Source organism: Mytilus edulis, chromosome 13 (genome assembly GCF_963676685.1).
Source record: "Mytilus edulis chromosome 13, xbMytEdul2.2, whole genome shotgun sequence".
Taxonomy (NCBI): domain Eukaryota; kingdom Metazoa; phylum Mollusca; class Bivalvia; order Mytilida; family Mytilidae; genus Mytilus; species Mytilus edulis.
Genome location: NC_092356.1, coordinates 36,067,087 through 36,089,933, shown reverse-complemented (window position 1 = coordinate 36,089,933; position 22,847 = coordinate 36,067,087). Strand labels below are relative to the sequence as shown.

The following is a 22,847-nucleotide window of genomic DNA, read 5'->3' as shown; positions in this document are numbered from 1 at the left end:
AAGAAAAGATTAAAAGACACTAGTACACATCATAAAAACCTAAAGACTGAGTAACAAAAAAACACGCCAAATTCTGGGGTGCACTGTAAGTGTCGTGTTGATATGTTGGTACAAACCCAGAAAATAAGTCTTATTCCGTTTGTTCGATTAAAAAGGGACGGGATTGTTGCTACGACATTTGGCACGCATCCGATAGGAACGGATATTCATTAACGGTCAACCAACTAGTGATGAGGTCTTTAAAATCTACAAAAGAATAGTTTAACATTTACCACTCTTGGTTAAGTAGTTTCCTTTCTAATTTTTTTTTATTCAAGATAGGAAGTACAAGCACTTGCGTATCGTATCTACTTGGAGATAAATACTCTGTACGCAGGCCCTGTTGAAGTATTGCTGCATATAAATGTAAAGGTTTACAACCGGGAAGCTGAAATTGTATTCTTTGTCGCAAAGTTTGTTTACATCATTATCAAAAGCATTGCTAATGTTCATCACATGTATATATGTTTGATATCATTAAACCCCCGTTTTTTTTTAAATTAGTATTTCTCAGTCGTTACTTTTCTCAGTTGAGTTTTGTCTACTATTGAAAAACTTTGTTCTTGGTGGAATTAATCGCTCAATGCCAAATGTTTGAAGCCTTTATTGCAGGATAAAGCTGCGGAAAATTAAAGATAAACAGTACAAATTACTTCAAAGGAATCTATTGATGAATAGGAAAAACAAGTACCTCTTGCTTTCCGGATGTTTTGGTGTGAAAAGTTTCCATAATCCGTGTGAATGGTGAATACATTGGACAACAGACAGTCATACACACGACATATTAGAAAAAAAACCCGTTTTATCCAACAATTGACAAATATTGGATTTACAAGACAAGTTCCTTATTTCAAAGAGAGAATGTCAATTGGAACATTATATGTATTCCGTATTAAAAACATAATAATAAAAAAAAAACACGATAAAAAATCAACAAAACAAACACGAGAAAAACCTTTGGTATACATACACAATTCTAAATATTTATAAAACATAGTTCGCTAAAAAGGGAAAGCATACCCAATATACATGCCCGTTATAGATAGAAATTACATGCCTCCATTCATATAAAGTATACATTTGGACAGGTCTAAGGTCTATTTCTATGTCCGCAACAGATTTCAAAATTATATATTCGATATAATAGAATTTAAATATATATTGTTTCTACATTGACCATCCGTGCAAAATAGATATATGTATAAACATACCTGTTGGCTTTAACTGATTGGATATGACTTTTTATTTTTAAACTAATTGATATTTCAAATTCATAACATTGGAAATGAAGATAAATGGACTATATCCGCCATCGTCAATTTCTAAAATGATAACGCATATCTTGAATTTTATAAAGGTATTTACCTTTCCCTGTCCTAAATCACGCTTATCAGTGGGAAAACGGGTATGACATACAATACATCGATTTTTGTTCAAATAAAACACACATGAAAGGAAGAAAACGCAGATAATCGTCACGATTTCAAAATGGTGGGAACAATAATAAAGTTGATGTTAGTAATTCTGTTCGTCCAAAGCGTTTCAAGTCGACAGGTCTTGCACAGTAAGCAATAACTGATTATTTTCTTTATTAATTTATACTTTATACGTAACTTCTTGTTCAACGTTTTGTAGTTTTATGGATCATTTAAAATTATGAAATGCAGAACTCTTAGTTAATCTTTACGTTTTGTCGTTTTTGTTTTTATAGGTTTTGGATAATCAAGTATGTATGTCGCAATCACCACTGGAAAATCACATTCGTTCATTACATTTGACACCTTTAACCTTGTAATGTTTTCACCAATATTGTTTCGAAACGAAAACCAGGTTAATAAACAATATTTGAAGTATATATGTACTATCGGTTTTCGATTTTCATTTCAATTTTCGCTGTGATAAAAAAAATGTAAAAACAACATTTGAGTTTAAAAAATATCAACATTGGTAATGGTTTTCATAGCCCCTTAGATAACCATTTGATTGAACTAGATTTAACATACGCTTTTGACTGTGTTGCGTGTGTATCTATACTACTAAAGCATGTAAAGAAAGAGGCCGATTTCATTGAGTAGCGACTCCTCTGAAAACATAAACAGTCGTTAAAATATTTGATATGACGTATAAACAAGATGAATGTAGTGTCTAGTACTTCCTAAATTTGTCTTTAAAACAATCTTTTTTTTCGACAGATAACGCCAATGTTTGTCAATTAAAGGCAACAGTAGTATAACGCTGCTCAAATCATAAATCGATTGAGAAAAAGACAAATCCGGGTTACAAACACAAACTGAAGGAAAAACATCAAATATAAGAGAAGAACTACGACACGACAGAAGCAAAACATTAAAATGTAGCTTTATGTGTTTGTCAGTTCGTATTGTTGTTTATTTGTGCAATGCTTTTGTTCGTCTTTCGTCGACTGATACATTCCACTGTCCCTTATTATCATTTTCCCAAAAATACAAATTGATGACACGCAATTCTATTATACTGTATAAATATTCGATAATTCTGCCCAAAACACCTTGTCCTAGATTTATATCATAAGATGTTCCCTAAGATTATTTTTTTTTAAAAGGCAAACATTACAAACAAAACATCTTGAGGTACTGCAGATTAAATACACCTCATTAGATATTCAAATTATACAACAGTTTTTAATTTCATACTTCGATTGTAGTACAACTTGCATACTTTCATATTTTGAAGGTTTACTTGCTTTAAATATACATACATTGTCCAAAGCAAGTAAAACGATACTCTTGTTATCTACTATTTTCTCTCAAAACTTATTGCACTATGTTGTGCGTTGGAAAGCGTTCGATAAACACATATATATTGTAAATAAAATGAAGGATCGTACGTGTTTTTTCTTATAATTATTCGATATGTAAAACTATTTGCAATTCTTAACTATGATTACATTGTTGTTTGTAGAAAGTGTATGCATGGATGGCGACGTTTACTTACAATGTCCACACAGACAGTCTATTGTTATAACGAATATATTGTACGAAACCAAGTGGAATATTTTTGAATGGAGGTTATTTAGTCCGTTCTTTTGTAAAACATTGACCAATTCATGGAATGATTGCAAATACTCAATTTCCTACCAACACTTACAAGACCAGTGTATAGGGGAAGATACATGTACAGTGATAATGAACTACAATCCATGCTCATCCGAACCGTTGTTGTATGCTACTATATATTATGAATGTTCAGGTTAGTTTTAATTAATGTTATTCTCACACATTATGATTGATAGATGTAATTAAATACCGAAATTGAAACTTAAGAAAAAACAAGAACCGTTATGATGAATAGTTGATATGTATATAACAACAATATTTGGATGTCCAAAAACAAAATAGTTCAATTGCATTCATTCATATTTTTATGATATCATTTGTCAAAATAATCAAGTAGTTTCCTAATATACTGCCGAATATTAAAATTAATTAAAGAAAACGTTAATAACTGTCCTTTTCAATGATTGTTTTATTAGTTGTTATTGTCTTTGAACTGACTGTGAGTAACTGCAAGTACTCTATGATCGGTACTAAGTGTCTTTTTTGTTGTTGAGATGCATAAATACTCTGCTACGTACATTACAAGGTTTGTGGTTTTGTTAGATGCGTCGATATGAGTATTTGAGCCATTTTAACTGATTTCTGTAGTTGAACTGATACACCACTGTTCAAGTTTAGTGGAAGGTGTGATGCCGAAAAAGTAGTTTAACCACGTCATATCATGAATGTACCTTTCCAAAATCAGGATCCTTAAGTGTGATGGTTGTCGTTTGTATCTTTTTTCATTTATTGTTTTGTACATATATCAGGCCGTTAGTTTTTTAGGCACCAGGTCTTTTTTTACTTTGAAGGTGATGGTTTTATTTCAGTTTATTTATTTGTTTACCGTGTTCCCTATTGAACTTCATCTTCCTATTTGATTCACTTAATTTTGCCATCGATAAACTATTGCCGCCATATCATACTCAGATAGTTATATCACAGGCAATCACGGCTTCTTTTTATAGAGATAATAAATATTAAAACATAAAATTGCAAGTTAGTTGCTTTAAATTTGAAATGGAGCGAACAGAAAACTGCTAAAAAGTAAGATCTAAAAACAACTGAACTTAGAGGAAAATCAATTCGGAAAGTCCATAATCACATGGCAAAATCAAATAACAAAAGTTTTCTAATAAGAATACACATGTTCATGCGGTATACGTTAGTTTAAAACCCTGGTATCTAATCTCTAAATACAGAGGTTTGAATATCTGATATGGATTTTAATTAATAGATTAAATAATCAACTTGAGTTAATTTGAAAAATGATGGTCCATGTTCGAAGTTTTTCATTTATGTGTTATGGAGAAAATCATTGGAAGCGCTGTTTTTAAGTTTTGGTACTCTTGTACGTACAATAAACTTGCATTAAAAAAAATCAATTAGTTTTACATTCAATCATGAAGTAAAAGTAGGAATACGATTTTGCGTAAACAAACAAGTTTAACCCGGCCACATTGTGTTTGTGGCTGTCTTAAGTCGGGAACCTGTAATTCAGTGGTATTCGAATGTTACTGTGTTACATATTTAATTTTCGTTCATTATTTAGTACAAAAATGAGGCCGTTACATTTAGAAGTTTCGTTTGAATTATCTAACATTTGTCATTTTTTTCAGCTTACTATGCTGTAAGGGCTTTGTTTATTGTTGGTTGTCGTACGCATGTGCTGACCTATAGTTGTTGATTTCTTTTTCATTTGATATCTTTTTGAGAGTTGTCTTATTGGTAATTATACCTCATCTTATTCTTATAATATATCAACGAATAATATCACACTTTACTTGATTTTTATGATTTTCTTGATAGAGGGTTGCTGCTCACAAGGAAGCAATTAAACCGAGAGTTCCAAATGGTGTAGTTGAAATCGTCCTTTCATTTTACGGACGCCATCACGAGTTGATTGACAGTTATGGAATAACCGTTTCACAGATGATATCGGATTTTTTCCTTACGTCGTAACTATCATTCCCTTCCCTTTCATGAACGTGAGCTACCGAAAAAGACTGTATACCGGATTTGTTATAACATGAGCAACACAGTGGGGTCACATGTGGAGCATGATCTGCTTACCCTTGCTGAGCACCTGAGATCACCCCTAGTTTTTGGTGGAGTTCGTGTTGCTTATTCTTTAGTTTTCTATGTTGTTTCATGTGTACTCTTGTTTGTCTGTTTGTCTTCTCGTTTTTAGCAATGGCGTTGTCAGTTTATTTTCGATTTATGAGTTTATTGATTGTCCCTCTGGTATCTTTCGTCCCTCATTTATGGATGTATCGCTGTATGTCCTTGAATGAAATTTAATTTTACCATAACAAGTTTATTTTACGCCTCTAATATGCAGATTTTACACAAACTTTTTTCGTTTCTGAAATAAATTCATCAGTGTTTATTTATCAAACATTTGCAGTAAGATCCGCATGTTAGGAAACATTAAGGTTTTTGTGAGAAGTAATTTAAAATTTAGGTTTTTCTGATTGACTTTCATTTTTTTATATACTTTTTGAGGGTTTATTGTTTAAATAACATAAATTAAACATAATTTGACATTAAAATCAGCGGAAAATGTATATCTCATATGTTTTTTTAGAATCAAGATATGAAACAATTGTTCCACTGATAAAATACTACCCAAATGGTATACCAACATCTACATCTACACAGAAAGGTATGTTTATCATCAACCTATTTGAACCATCAATTTTATGATTTCTATAACACTGATTCAATCCACATAAACCTCTTTTTTACGTGCACTTTATCGAAACATATAATATATAAAAAAAAATCAGTATATCCGTATATGTGAAAGTTGGAATTTATCTGTTCTTACTTAATTCAGATTTAGAATATTATTACAAATACAAAAAACTAATTACGACAAATAGGACGACTCTTATCTTCTTTATGCTATTATGCAAATTCTTCTGGTTAGTATATTACGGGTTCCTATATAGGGGTAATATCTTTTAAGTTGTAACAGTACTTGCATATTTGACGTTTACAGTGGGATTAATAAAGAGTTAAATTGAAGGATCGTGTACAGAAAAGAATTTAAAAAACAACTATGAAATAAAACAGTGTTGACTACTGTACCTTTTTTTTGACATTTGAACCTATTATTTCTGTTTGTTTTGTTCACACATCGTTGTCAACATACTGGAACAGTATACGATTGTCATACATGCAAGATGTTTAGCTAGTGTCAAAACCAGGTTTGATTAACTATTTTCGACATGAAAAAATGCCTGTACCAAGTCAGGAATATGACAGGTGTAGTCCAATTGTTTGATGTGTTTTGTCATTTGATTTTTCCATTTGATTTAGGACTTTGCGTTTTGAATTTTCCTCGGAGTTCAGTATTTTTCTGATTTTACTTTTTATCTTTAAGTAAAAGTATCTTTAAGTATCTGTTTGTAATTATATTTTGGGTGTACCCGTTTTTTTCTTTTTGTTGCTTTCTTGTCACTATTTTATATATATCTCTGGTTATCATGAGGTGTGATAATGAATAGTAACTTAGTTTTTTCTGTTCAAATTTAAATTACGAAAATTTAGAACGTAAGTATTGCATTTTTCGTCATATATAACCAAATTATGGTAAAGTTTCACTTACTGATTTATAGCCTGGAAACATACATATATATATATTAGGAGTTTGCAAAATTTGGGATATTTTTGTGCGTATCTGGCCATTTGTTTTATCCTGACAGAATTTTGCATAAAAATGTTACCTCAAGTTAAAAAGGGGGATCGTGCACAAATTATATAATACCTAAATTTCAGTATATCAAATGTTCGATTTATTTACAGGACAACTTTGCCTTGAATATGATTACACCTCTGAAAAACAGGCTGTTAAACAATTTGCTGTTTTGTTATGCTATGTTATAGTTTCAACGTCCTTCACGAACTGTTAGTTGACCTTACAATACAAATAATATAAAGTATTAATCAATTTATTCATCACATAATGTAATGTACCCCACGAAACATTTTGTATACGTATAATGATTAATGTACATTAACATCCCTATTTTGTCATCATAATGGAGGTAATAATAACTGTTATACAAAACCAGGTGAAATCCAGCATTTTCTTAGAAAATGTCTACAAAGAGAAAAAAAAATACATTTTCATTTTCGCGCGTTCTGTTGATTGATGTTTGATTTGTGTAGCTGTTATTGAATTCTCCGTTTTTGTTTTGTTTTTTTCATTATATCCTTTTTAATGAAAGATATAAATACTTTAAAAATTGACGTCTTGTCATTTTAAACGCTTTCTTATTTTGAATTTTGTGAATACTGTTGAGAAGTAATGTGTATTTTGAAATAAGTTTATAAAACAAAACGTCTAATTAAAATCTCTTTTATATTTTGCATATTATATTTATACATATATATTTTATATTAAGATAACAACTCACCAAAACATAAGCACAAGAAAAAAGATGATGATGACGACGACGATGACGACGATGACAAAATCCACAACGGAAGCCAAAACAACACATCTTGTATGTAAACCTTTCCTTGATACATTTGAGTTCAAATCATGCATTGCATAAATAAAATGCACATTAATTCCCCGTGTGCATGTTTCGTTTGTTACTTTCATTGTTTGAGTTGCATATCATAAAATTGAGAATGGAAATGGGGAATGTGTCAAAGAGACAAGTACGTTAACGAGGTCAACATGAAAATGTCTAATATCTATCTGAGTAAATACGCGTCTTAACACGTTTAGTCATAGTAATCGGAGAGTTACTACAATTTTTTTAAAGTTTATGATGGCACCCTAAACGGCGTTGGGTTGACATATTGTTATTTTACGTTTCTTTTTTTCCCTTATTTTTCTTATTCTTCCACACATTTTGTCCGTCGTGTTTCTCGGATTACAATGGACCAATGATGATGGAACTTCACTATAATGAAAAATTCTAAATCTTTTATTAAAAGACTCAACTGGGTGAAATTTTTCGGAAATGTGTAGATAATATTAAGATATTCCAAAATTGCCGTCGTTGTCATGGAAACTAGGAGAAAATTTAACACTTATCCTATCAGCATTTTCTTAGAGAGTATCGAAATTAAGTCAACGAAACTGTATGGATATATAACATGACACGTGGCAATGAGATGTCTTCTTTTAGAATTTTGGAATTATCCACTGTAATCATGGAAACCGCAAAAACGTCAAAAATTTCAAATACTTAAAAAATGCTCCAAACTGAAAGAAACTTTACAAAAATAGTAAATGGCATGTGTTGATGTACTCTACCATGGACACAGCAAAAATGTCCTCTACCATGGACACAGCAGAAATGTCTAACATTTCAAAATTCTCTAAACTTATTGAAACTTTACATAAAATGATAATTTGCATGTGAAGATGTACTCTGCGACTTTGGAATTGATCTAAGCCAAGTATTAGGGCAATACTGTTTGTTTTAAAGATTCCCTGTGATTGAATTTTGCGAATGAATTATGCAAAGATATGTAATTACAACCTTTGAAAAGTTCACAAATGTTATTTATAAAATTCCTTGCATGTCAATTAATTTTAAAATTGTATTGGCTTTTTCAGTGAAAATTGGTCTAGGGACGGCTGTTGGAATCACATCGCTTATAGCGATTATTGCTTTGCTTTGTATGCTAAAATCCAGGTTAGTCTATTAGCTCACGTTTTTAACTAGTGGCACATAACATGTTGTTTATAACAGAACTTTGGATAGCAGTCGTATACGGAAATTGTAAATCAACCAAGAAAGAAAACGTGATTGTGAAAGTCAGTCAAGTAATAAAGTAGACCTTGCTGTAATTGATCTTAAGTTCAAGTTCTCTGGGAAAAATACAATGAATATATCATATTTTGAATTATTGAAGTAATTTCTATCAATATCGATGAAGTAAATTTTGATAGGAAACAAACACCAGATTGAATATGAAAAATAGAAAAACTAAAAAACTTTATGGTATTCACGGTGATATTTGTTTTTTGTGTGTTGGGATATACACTTGATCTGTTGTTGTATTTGCTATCTACGAACTTCATTAAGTATCTTCAATTATCTGTTAATATTAAACCGAACTACCTTCTAAGAAATCGTTAATCGTCGGTATTTCTACAATAATGTCAAGTGACTAATTCCGAGTAGTCAATTACCTATTTCTTTGTATCATTTGTAGTTGATAGACTTGCCTTATCAGTAATTATCCATATTACATGTATTACGGTCGGATCGATACGCTTTTCTGAATTGATATTCATCTAGAACAATAAAACACCAACGATTTTTAAACTATAATGTTTAGAAGTCAATTTATATTACCAATAGGACAAATGATTTGTATATGTATTTTTTAGTTTCTTTTATGTAAAGTTAATATTGTTATCATTCGGATATTCATTTCTGGGTTTTAGAGATTTCTTGAATCTAATTTAAGGTGGTACCCAACACTTAAGCTAAAATTAATTTGTGTCGTTTAATTTTCTTAAAATTTTGACAAAGTATTTACTTTGACCCTTTTACAAAAATATAAAAAAAATTAAAAAATTTAAACCAACCGTTTTATCAGAAAAATTACACTGGTTATATAGCAGTTTGACAAACACTTATTTTGATCATTGAGAAGCTTAATATTCCCTTAACAACACAACGTAATTAAAACGTTTAGCTGATTTTACAGAGTTATCTCCCTGCAGTGTTAGGTACAACATTAATGTAACAGAGGACTTGCAATGCATGCTATGTCAAAAAATTAAAAACAACACGTTATAAATTTCGTGCGTCCGAAGTGCTCTTCACCAGGAACGCTATAAGCCAATCATTTGAAATAAAGTTTATTATATTTTACTGTTTAGGAGAAACAAACATGAACAAAGACCAAACCCTATGTCTCGCAGCAATCATTTGAATCATGATTATGATAACCGCTTTGAAAACCCAACTGTAAACCAGATTTTAGCTTCAAATCCAGGATACACGGGATACAGCCAAACAATGCTGGACAGAGTCGATACTTCTAGTGATATCAATTATGCTCTGCCTTCATATGAAGAAGCAGTCAGCAACCCGTACGAAGAGGTGAATTATAGAACTCCAAAGTAGACAAAACTGTAACACTAATTGTAGTGAAGTGTCTAGAAACAAATGTTTAAAGGCTTTGCTAATGTTAGTCTCATGGAATTTGTAACGAAATTAAAGCCTTGCACTTGCTAAAGTGGAAGGTTTTTATCGGATATAACTTGCAAATCATTATCTACTAACTTCAATATGACGGATATAGTCACTGCTTCTACGTAAAATAACTACCCCACCATAGCACCTGACGTCTTTTGCCTAAAATTTATGTTGGTTATTAGTGTTTGTTAAGATGTTGTTTTGCTTTATTTTTTATTTTTCAATGTACACGTGTTTCTGTATATGACGTTCGTGTATGTCAGTGTAAAAAGCTGATATTTACTCTATACACATTTTCGTATAAATTAAGTATTAAAATAAAATAAATTCCATGAACCTACGGGTAACAATTTTGTTAATGAACTAGAGTGAGACTAGACAAGATTCAGCTTTTATTTTATTATTGATTGATTATGGTTCCTCCATATTTTCTAAAAGTTCATAAGTTTTAATAATAGTGTTGTTCTTTGGAACATGAAGGTGAACCATAATGTAGCACCAAGATTATTAAGGGCTGCGCGTTTTCTCAAAGTATTAATTACTGTTAATTGTTGTACAGATTACAGTTTGATTTTAGCCAGACAACATGGGCTAATTACTTTGGAAATAAAGCAAAAAATCAGCAATGTGTATATATGTATAGACTCTTTTATCTTACATGAATAGAAAGGATTTTTTTATGAATATTTTTCCCTTTACGCTGCGTTCATACAAAGATATGATTATAGTACTTAGCGTTATTATATCTTATTCATATTGAACATGACTTTTTTTTTTAAAGTAAAATCAAACTATATATGAAGATACTTTCGTCCGTAAATCTTTATTCCAATTCTATGAATTTGTAAATTGAGTTTAGGTTCGTAATCCTCAGATTGGTTTCATTACAAGTTAAAGAATTGTAAAACTTTTTTTTAAAAGATTAACAGTATAGTACCGAACTCTAATCAAGCTAATCATAGTATAAAAATAATATGGTTAATAGATGTATCATATATGATGATATTGAAAAAATGTAACCTTCTCGTTCTTTTTTGTAAGTTAAATTATCATTGTCTAAAAACCAAATAAGTTATAAAAAGTGGATATATTGTGATAACCTACAAACATGATGCAAATAAATAAAACTCAAACAGATAGTGAAATCTTATTTTATTATTTAATTATCTTCTAGCAAAATTTAGCATCTTTTCATACGTTGGGTTTGACAATCTGCGCATTTCAGTTTGAAGCCATTCATAGAGCATGTTACACTAAAAACTCTTTTGAATCACCATACAATTTCAAAATGAAACTTCTTGAAAAGGTAAGGAAAATATTAGTATGGATAATTTGAGAATTGCATTATATTTTCATTACATTGTTCTGTTATCATGGATAATGAAAAGGACTTGATTTCTTATATAACAGTTTTTGGTGTTGAAATCATTTGCTTGCTTTTTTACAGAGGATGACCTTGAGGTCACTCCGATGTATTGTTATCGCTTAAATTTCCGTCATTCATAAATAATAGTCAAATTAGTTTTGGGTTTTCAACACCAGTGAATAAAGTGCATTTTCATACCTGCGATTTCTGTTCTCCGGTTGTACGATGTTTCAACAAAATATGGAATCATTTCAGTTGTTGATTTAGTGGTGAAAATTTGACTGAATTATATCTTAATAAATACGATTTTATATGTTTAATTGGTGTTTCAGAAAGAGGTCAGGTGCTCTTGTTCATTCATAAAATATCGTTCATTCATAAATTTATCGTAAAATAAAAATCACTACACAGGTTATACGTGTAGTGTAAATGACCACCTGTAATCTAAAAATAGCGGTCTCACTAATAACGACAAGAAGAATTTTAGCGACAAGAAGCGTCAAGAACGGACGAGAAGAATAAATTAAGCGACAAGAAGACTATTTAGCGACATGAAAACTTCTCGTATCGCATGAGGATGACACATATCAAATGAACAATTATGTGTGGGACTTAGTTTTAAGAAATGATGTCAAAGTAACACTATGAAAATATGTTTAGTAAGCTGAAATATATATTTATTTTTTACATGTTTATGTCTTGTAAGTTATTTTATTTCTGTCCCATTTTTCAACATTAGCGTCTCGAAAGGTGAAATGTTTTAACTGAATGGTTAATTTAAATTAATCATGAAAATTGTTAAAATTAAATAAATAAAAGTAATTATTGCCCAGTTACAAACACTACCAGGGGATAATCCATAATTACCCCCGACTTAAGCCTGGTAAACTTGTTGTCTCCTTGTGAAATATAAAACATATTAAAAATGATTTCCTGCTTAAGTCTTTTATTGATATAAAGTCAAAACCTTCTTGCTTTTCACTAGACAACCATGTCCTGTCAGGTTTAATTCTTATATATGTAGATGAAAAATAAAAGTCCCCAAAACATTAACATGGCAGCAATTGCTTTTACAGCCTTTAAAGCTTTGATTTTTTTACAGAAGAGTGTCCACCATGCACTTGCACTGCACTATAATAATAGTAGAATAGAATTATCATATACAAATAGATGAAAATTAGATATAAATGCAATCGTAATATTAATAGTATATATAACAACAAACCAGTGTATTCTCTACGACTATTATATATATAAGTATAATAGTCCAAGGTATACTGATTTCTTGCACTACAATATAATAGTTATTACGGTGAGGTTGAATTTCCTGTCATTTATTCATCATCCAAGCACGAACTTGTATCAGAAAAAAATATCTCTGTAAATTAACCCAAGTTTCAGGTATAGAGATGTGATCTGTTTCTGTGACATGTGCTTTTGACCATCCACAAGAACCTGCGGTCATCCGATGTTCAGTACTTCAGTACTTTGATTATATATTTTCATTTAAATGACTGATAAGGCTTTTTCGGTGTTGACATGAATATCAATAATGTGGTCATTTTTATAAATTCCCTGTTTACAAAACTTTGAATTTTACGAAAAATTAAGGATTTTCTTATCCCAGGCATAAATTACCTTAGCCGTATTTGGCACACCCTTTGGACTTTTGGATCATCAATGCTCTTCAACTTTGTACTTGTTCGGCTTTATAAATATTTTGATATGAGCGTCACTGATGAGTCTTATGTAAACGAAACGCACGTCTGGCGTACTAAATTATAATCCTGGTACCTTTGATAACTATTTACGTATATAATTATACATTATAAAACAAACTTATTGAAAACAATGTTCAAACCTATGATTCCGTTGGATAAAACCCACAATTTTCATACGTGTGCATCCATAACAAAATTATAGATGAGTCTTAATACAGTACAACATTTTCAAAACGACAAAAGAGTGAAAAGGTATATTTTAACAAAACGGAAAATAGTAAACTTGCGGGGAAAATGGTAAACTGCAAACACGAGGTGCAAAAATCATAAATAAAACATACTGTTCTTTTAAATGTAAAGGTGTCAGAGTCTCTCGAAAAAAGGCATTTCGGATGCACGACATGTATAAAGATTTATCTTAATTTATTATGGCTGCTGATTGATTGTTATTTGGTTAATGGTATCTCCAGTTTAATAATCAGCACTACAGTCTTGACAAGATAATCATGTTTATATCATCCTTTTTTCTTTAAATTCACCGCATATAAATTTCACTTTAATTTTGTGGTGCTTTTTAGTCGGCGTTTCCTAATGGCTCTACGTTTGTTTTCTTAGCTTCATTTCAAATTGATGTTTTACGGCTCTTTTCGGTCCTAATTATTTCCCCTGCTTTAAGATAATAAGTTTGAGCGTTCATGATGAAAATTGATCTAGAAAATCGATAAAAATCGAATTAAATTATCATCGTGTTGTCCCGCATTTACCAGCACTTAGTCGATGGCATTAATGATTGACTGCATTATCAACTCAGTGGACAGTGTGTTGGTACTGACATAATTTTTAACATCAGTTAAACAGATTGACCATAGGTAGATTATGAAATTATTCAGAAACCAAGGTTCAAACTCCCTTGGGTAAGGTTATCCGGAGATGATAAATCATCCTTTTTAAACCTGGCCTATTAATGGTTATATATATCATAACGCATTGTGGTATATTCACATCCATGGCTTTAACATTTTTGGGTTTGAGCGATCTACATAAATGAAAATCGGTCACGTTATTGTTTAAGCTTACTCCTACAGTCGGAAACCAGGTTGAAATAGAACAAAAGAATCGAAGCTCTCTATTAGAGAAGGCGATAAATGTTTACTGTATTGTTTACTATAGTGACAAATTTTTAAAAAGTTAATAGAAACAAACAAAACTGCAATTTTCTTCTCAATTACGAGGTGTTTTATTTCAAAAACACCATTTCCATAAGTTTTCAATTTATCTAGTACATAGTTAAGCAGAACAATTAGATATCAAGTCGACGACATGGGTATCTTTCAAGTTGGATGACAAAAATGCATAACCTCCGATTTTTTTGAAAAAATTACCACGGACGGAAAAGATATCAATCTATTAGTTCAGTAATTTTCGTGTCTGCCCTTCCATTATGTGACTGACGAAAAAATTCCAAAAAATAGGTAACAATTGTATCGAAAAGAGAAAATCGAGTGCACTTTTTTTATGTTAGGGCGTGTTTGAGTTGAGTATTTTGTCTTGATATCGTTCAAAGTAAGAATATTTCATACATCTTCTCGCTTCAGATTCTATCATTTTTATATATTAAAGCTACAGGTTGACTTTATAACACAAAAAAATAACAGTACTAAAAGATGAAATATATGGGTCAAGTGAAATACCTATCTAATGAGTCACAAAAACAGGGAAGGTGTGTTCGAATAGCTATTTTTTTACTAAAAGTACTTGACGACAGTCTTACAAGTTGGATGATGAAAATGCATATTTTCGAAAAATTCTAATTTTTTGTGTGTGATAACTAGGGTTTATAGTCTTCAACCACTAAAAAAATCTAGTCTGCCCTTCCACGAAATATTTAATTAGTTTTTTTTTAAATGTTTATGATTTTTCGAAAATTCCACCTAACAACCGATCAGACAATAGTTTTAAGTTGAATCAATGCAGACAATATCATTAACTGATGCTCATTAGCTAGTTGATACATTTGTCTTTTAAAATATAACTGACATATAAGGATCGTATTGGTGCAATGTGGATAAATTTATCGGTTTCCAAGAGCAAAATTGGTAGCGCGTCATCGCTACAATGGCTTCCATTTTTACGATTGTGAAAATGAACTGGCGTAATGGGGAGATAATTTTGACGAAGTAGGATCCTGACTGTAGTGTATGATATGCGGGAAAACTAAATATTTATTGACATACATTTAAGCCCTGTCATTTCAAAATCGAGGGAATATGCGTTGTTGTTTAATATTATTCTATTTTCTGAGAGTCTAAGGCCATGTTCACACCAAATTCCATGTACAGTAAACTTGTTTACAATTAGTTTAATGAACTGGACATTGGTTTCACATTAAATTTCTTGACATCTATACACCTTGTTTAATTACCTGTACATAAGATTTGTTCACATTTATAAACTATGTCATTTAAATTTTCATTACGTAGAATCGAATGAAACTTTTCTAGCAGTAAGGGAACGACCATTTGACTCTAAATCGGGGGATGGAAATATTCCGAACCCCAATTGGATAAAGAAAACAATTCTTTCGCTACAGATGATAAAATATATTCTGAATCAAGAGTTTCGCCATACATTATAGTGTTAAATGTTGAAGAAAAACAATTTGATTACCAGCATCGGAAAAAAAAACCGGTATAAAACGTTTGCGCGGCAAAATTCTGCCTCAGATAAATAAACAAAATTACCACCCCCCTTTTGTTTTTGAAGTTAAGTGGTTGCTTCTTTATGAAAGCCATTTTGATGATTTGCAGTAGTTTAAAGATACTTAAGATGTCTCGATTAAGCATTAGAAAACGTAGGCTGCAACAGGGTGCTTACAGACGAAAAAGACGGATTGATATATTAGGGATCACTATATTTCTATCTTTTCTGTTTGTTCAAATGGTATTTCTTCTCCAAGAAGTATTTGGCAAAGAGAGGGGGTAATGTTTTGGTTTTTTTTTTTACTTTTTAAGTGTAATTTCACGGATCCAAGATACTAGACAAACAATACATTTACCTCACACTTTTTAAGTAATGCATTTATGAGTGAATCGTTGTTTGAGTAAAGACCAGTGGCAAATATTTCTATGTAAGCCAAGTCGATTCGGAAAGACCTTAATTTTCAAATGAATTATGTGTTTGGCAATGATGCTGCTTTGAGTCTTGATAAGGGCTTGATAAAGCTACGTTAAGTTTTATTTCTAAACAAAACAAATAAATATATTAAGCTGAGACAAATATTTCTGTAAAGAACTTCATGAATAATTGCTATAAATATCAATTTTATAAAAACAATTGTTTCTTCCTTAAATATGCACGGTGAAACTAATGTTTTAAATACCTAGTTTTGTGTACACTTAATCTACACAAGACCAACATCGAGTATCGACTGCATGTAGACAAAACATGATTTACACTACATGTAAACATTGAGTTTTATCAATAGGAACGTAATTTTGTTTAGTGTACGTGTGAGTTACACTTACACAACACCGAGTTTAGGTCAATGTGAACACGGCCTAAGTGATACATATGCATGCTGTTTCAAACCTCGGCGGCGGTATCGGCAGTGGCGGTGTAAACAACGTATAATGTTTTGATTAGGTCTAGATTATGGTGACCCACTACCAGTAGGTCAATGGTATTGGTATGTAGTTGTATTAGTATTGGTACATCTTATTTCAATGGAACTATAAATTTAATTTTTACTTGTGTCATCCATTAGTTTAATTTGATGTGTGAGCTTTTGATTTTGCCATTTGATTAGGAATTTTCCGTTTTGAAATTTTCTCGAAGTTCAGTATTTTTTTTCTTTCATTTTTTGTAATCAAATTTGTTGTATCAAAGAGATTGTATAATCCCAACCATTGGTACTGACTTTGAAACTTTTACATAGTCTGTAAGTTAGTATTGGTGTTTAGGTTTGTTTAAAGAGAACAACTAATGATAAGTCAATGGAATTTGGTATATGCAGTGGTATAAGCATTGGCACATCTCATTTTCTTGCCGATATATAATCATGTATCTTTTCTCATAGTTCATAAACTTTGAATATATGCATAATTAAAATTTCAAGGGATTGCTGTTTTAATTTTAATATTTGCAATATGAAAATTACAGAAAGGCGAGACATATATATGTACGGACAGGTTGTATTATTAACGATTTTGTATGACAGATGACAGACAGTTTTGTATTGCATTTGCTCCTAATGATCGGACGAAAACTAAAACTTTTTAAAAATCAAATATTTTTTCTCCATTATTTCGTTCAATATCCGTTTTAAAATTTTAATAAATTTATTATTCTGTTTCGTATTTCATTTATATCAACCTTACATGTAGGATATCTATTAAGAAAAATACTATAACCCATGTATTAAGATGCAATAGTAAAATTAGTATCTCATATTTTCATTCTTTTTCTATGATATCTTCTTTAACGAATCTAAATAGTTTATTAATTCGATTTAATATGCTGTATGAAGATAAAAAAATGTCTTCCGATATTAAAAGATTTAACAGACATCAAATTAAAAAAAAATTGAGAGATATTTTTATTCAAACATCAAAGGTTCCAAATTTCAAACAGTAAATTAAAGAGAGCACTTTTCATGCACGAAAGTAAAATGTCTCTTTTTTAAAAATTTTCTTCGAACATGATGATTATTTATGTATTTGAAGATGATAAAACATTAGAAAAAAAAGAAAAGAACCAAATCTTGAAAAATCCACTGATTTTGTAAAGCTTATCAATAGCCTATGTACAATTGAGTTAACACTACTAAATAATAACCACTACAAGATGTTCTCTCTCTAAAGTGTATCATAAGTTTAGTGCATAGTATTTTATATTTTGTAAGTGGATTTGTGAGACCCATCTGATATTTTGTTGTTGTTGTTATTTCGAATTATCCACGGTTTGTTGGATTTTTAGTATCCCAAAGGGACATTCCATCTCTCAAGTATTGTCAATCCTATATTATGAAAAAAGTTTCAACTTCATAATATCATACCTTGCCAAGTTTTAGGGATATAAACTCTCACAACCGATGGTTACCAATTTTCTATTGTGTGATGCCCAAATCATTGGATTATAGTATCTAATTAGTTCCAATGAGTGAAACAGCGGATTTCACATGTGGTGCAGCATTATGTAACCCTTCCGGAGCAATTGAATTAAGTCAAGTCTTTGTTTAGATTTGTGTTGCTAAATCTTAAGATAATTATGTTGTGCTTTTGTAGTTTTCGTCGCTTTTCGTTTTCTGTCACGATATAGACAGTTTGTTTCCCAAACACGAGTTTGAGGAATCTGATGTTCAGTAGTTGTCGTTTGTTGATGTGATTCATAAGTGTTTCTTCTTTCTCGTTTTTATATAGATTAAAATGTTGATTTTCCCGTTTAAATGGCTTTACACTACTCATTTGTGGAGCCATTTATAGATTAATTACCAAAGGCTGCGTAGTGAAGATCGTACTTTGACTTATTATGGTTAACTTTTTTAAATTGTGACTTGGATCTTTCGCCTGTTTTATAAGTCAAATGTAATCATTAATCTATATTGTAAAATATTCGTAGTTTGATACAAAATGTAATCGCAAAGATAAAAAGTTAAAGCAAAGAGCAAAGCTAAAGAAAAATTATGTAAAAGTGTTAACATCGATCGTAAAGATCTACATATCGCGTGACATTCGTTAACCATGACGATTTATGCCTGATGTTCCACAGATTGCAGACCTGATGCAGATCATTGTCGTGTTGAAACGCGTTGCATTCCTGATTGACGTCACACATGAATGCGCATCTGATGACACTGATACCATAAACTGTATCAATAGAATGGCCATCTATAATTGTGACATTTTTATGCCTGCAGAAATCACCTGCAATTAAAAAGAAAAAATAGATTTTTTATGGTTAACTGATTAAATTGATTAAGAAAATGTGTGCAAAACAAAATCAAGTAATTTTGCTCACGACGTTTATGTTTGCCGTTTTTTGCATCGTCTATTTTGCCGTCTGAGAAGAAAAAGTGAGTATACCAAAGAGAGCAATAAAAAAGAAGAAAAATTTCGAGAACACTTTTGTCAATTCTTGTCAAACAATTGTTTGATATTTGAAATGCAATCGTTGGTTATTCCGGTTATGAAATATAGGAAAAGCAATGATAATATACATGTAGTACACTTATAATACTAATTGTATGACGCGCACGACACGAATTTTCGTAATATTTCTTGATGCTCTACACTATAAAGTTAGCGTAATTAAAATGATTAAATGCAAAACAGGCTTTTTTTAAAATGTCCTGTACCAAGTCAGGAAAATGGTCATTGTTATATCATAGCTTGTTTCTGTGTGTGTTGAATTTCAGTGTTTCTGTTGTGTCGTTGTTCTCCTCTTATATTTGATGTTTTCCCTCAGGTTAAACATGTTACCCGGATGTGTTTTATCTCAATCTATTTATGAATTTGAACAGTGGAAAACTTCTATCGCCTTTATTTCGAACAAACAGAAGGTAAAAAGGATACAGAAAAAAAGAGTACCGTTTAGAACTACTTAAATTTTCTTAATTTTTTTTAACCCTCAATGAATAATACCTCATAACTTATGATAAAGTCAAAGTGGGTGTTAATCTGTCCAACACCAAAACATAGTCTTCCTGGTCAAATGGTGACATTTGTGGAAGAGAAGTGATAAGTATTTAAACTAATTATACCAATACCAGCACGCATTAGGGTGCAAAAAGAGGGACGAAAGATACCAAAGGGACAGTCCAACTCATAAATCTAAAACAAACTGACAACGCCATGGCTAAAAATGAAAAAGACAAACAAACAACAGCACACACGACACAACATAAAAAACTAATGAATAAACAACACGAACCCCACCAAAAAACTAAGGGTGATCTCATGTGCTCCGGAAGGGTAAGCAGATCCTGCTCCAGATGTGGCACCCGTCGTGTTGCTTATGTGATAACAAATTCGGTAAATAGTCTAATTCGATAGGTCAATGCAATACGCGACATAGGTATTCTGGGTGAAAAAAACCTTACCTTTGTTTGTACACAGGTCATAATCTGGAATGGTCTGAAGATCGACTCCTGTGGTGTCCGGACAGATAATACCATCACCATGATCCAAAACAATATATAAGTCTTTCAAGCTTACTAGGGCACAGTTACAAATGAGCTGATTGTCAGAAAGATCCCTTCAATGAATATTTTTGCACACGTATGTTATTGACATGTGTTGACCTTTTTTGTAAAGGATTATATACAATATAATAATGTCTTTTTTTATATTGCGTAGAATGTTTAGAAAAATGTCGTACATGTATTTGAAGCTGAATTCCATGTAAAATGTATTCCATTGAATTGGCTTTTATTCAGTAGAATTAATATACACAATTTATATATAAATAGAAAGTGAAGCATAATGATAATTTATGTTTTACAAAAATCCCTTTAAAATTTCAGGATAAAGGTATAGTTTAATTGTAGTTTATTTGCATTTATTAAAACAACATAGACATATTTATGTTTTGATCCTTCATTGTGTAAATTCATCGACATGATCTATCCTATTTTTCAAGAAATCGTTGTTGTTCTTTGCGATAAATAAGTTACACTAATCTAAAGTAGCAATTATATGAACATGCAATTGTCAATTTTAAAAAAAATCTTCGCAAATTACCGTTAATGAACGCCTCTAATTAAGAAGAAGAATGCATGCACTAGTATGAAATGGAACTCGTAAAATTTACACTATTAATTCTTGATTATGAAATCATTAATGCAACATTTCTTTAAGGAATAATTCATAAATGAATATACTTACAAAATTTCTAAATTTGTTAGTCCTTTGAACATCTTCATATCTATGGATGTTATTAGGTTGTTTTGCAAGTTCCTTTTGACATGAAAAAAAAAATAATTAGATTTTAGAATAATCAAAGAGTAGTAATGTTATCATATTGTCTTTCCGGTGCTAACAATGAACACTGCTCTTTCCTTAAGATTTACATCACAATAGGAAGCTTAATACCAAAATTTATGATAAAAAAGATATATATTAGATGGTTACGAACCATCGTACAGTGTTTATATATCTCAACTCGTTCGATTCGCTCGTGTATGTAACAACGTATTTGATTTTAACGGGAAAAAACAAATGTATAACTGAAAAATGATAAGAGCAGGGTATTCAATATCACTAACTAGTCAAAACATAAACTAACTTTTGTCATCGATCAAGGACATTATTCGCTGTTAGCATGATCATGATATGGTTTATGTTCTTCTCATATATTGTATGATGGTATATAATAAAACCTAACGGGAGGGATAGTGCTTGATTTCATTATGATGAACACACATACAGTTTAACTGTGGTCTGGAGTTGGAGTAACTGCTAGTAGTTTTATTTGGTTAATTTATGTATTTAGGTCATTTTGCTTAGTTTCTTCCGTTACCTATTCTGACATCGGACTCAGATTCCTTTAAAACTGAATTTTACTGTGCGTATTGCTGTGTGTTTATTTAATCTACCGGGTAAGGGTGAGATCTCACAAAACCATTTGCTATTCATGTTTGGGGCCATTTGTAGCTTGCTGTTCGGAGTGATCCAAGGTTCCGTGTTGACCTATAATGGTTTTCTTTTACAAATTGTGACTTAAATGGAGAGTTTTCTCATTGGCACTAATACCACATATTCTTATATATATCAATCCCGCCTCTGTTTGCGCTGCCCCAAATTAGTAGCCATTGCTTGTCTTGTTTGTTTTGAATTTCAGCAAGAATATATGTTTAGTATGACGTTCATTTTCACTGAACTAGAACACAGTTTTGGTAAGGGATCAGCTGTAGCCAGAAAATGAACGGTTAGATTTATGTACAAAACAGTGAACAAAAATAAAGATATAATGCAACAAAACACAGCCCCTTAATTACAGGTTCCAGGCTGGAGACGGACACAAACAAAATGTGGCGGGGTTAAACTAGTTTTTTGACAACAAACCCTAGGAATAGTGGCGTAAATATACAACATAGGAACAAACAATACAAATTAATTGAAAAGGGATCAACCTATCACATAGATACACAGTTATTTGCTCAGATATTCCATACAGTTATTATTTGTCATCTTATTGGTCATAAAATATGTCATCGATATAGGAAGAAAAGGTGTTAGTACCAATGAGCATGATGAGACAACTCTCCATCCAAGTCACAATTTATAAAAGTAAACCATTATAGGTCAAAGTGTGATCTTCAAAACGGAGCCTGGTACACACTTCACAGCAAGCTATGAAGGGCACACAAAATCACCAGTGTAAAACCATTCAAAGTTGAAAACCAACGGTCTATTTTTTTTTTTATAAAACGAGAAACGAGAAACACTTATGAACCACATCAACAAAAGAC

General features: G+C 31.2%; 1 protein-coding gene across 1 annotated transcript; it reads left to right on the top strand.

Annotated features, from left to right (window-relative positions):
• Window positions 1–1,447: 1,447 nt before the first annotated feature.
• LOC139500583 (uncharacterized) lies at window positions 1,448–10,913 on the top strand. The gene is made up of 6 exons (XM_071289333.1): window positions 1,448–1,603; window positions 2,980–3,267; window positions 5,701–5,778; window positions 7,526–7,627; window positions 8,698–8,776; window positions 9,976–10,913. Exons 1-6 carry the CDS (start codon window positions 1,528–1,530, stop codon window positions 10,220–10,222), a joined length of 870 nt encoding a protein of 289 aa, XP_071145434.1. The 5' UTR covers window positions 1,448–1,527; the 3' UTR covers window positions 10,223–10,913.
• The last annotated feature ends 11,934 nt before the right edge of the window (window positions 10,914–22,847 follow it).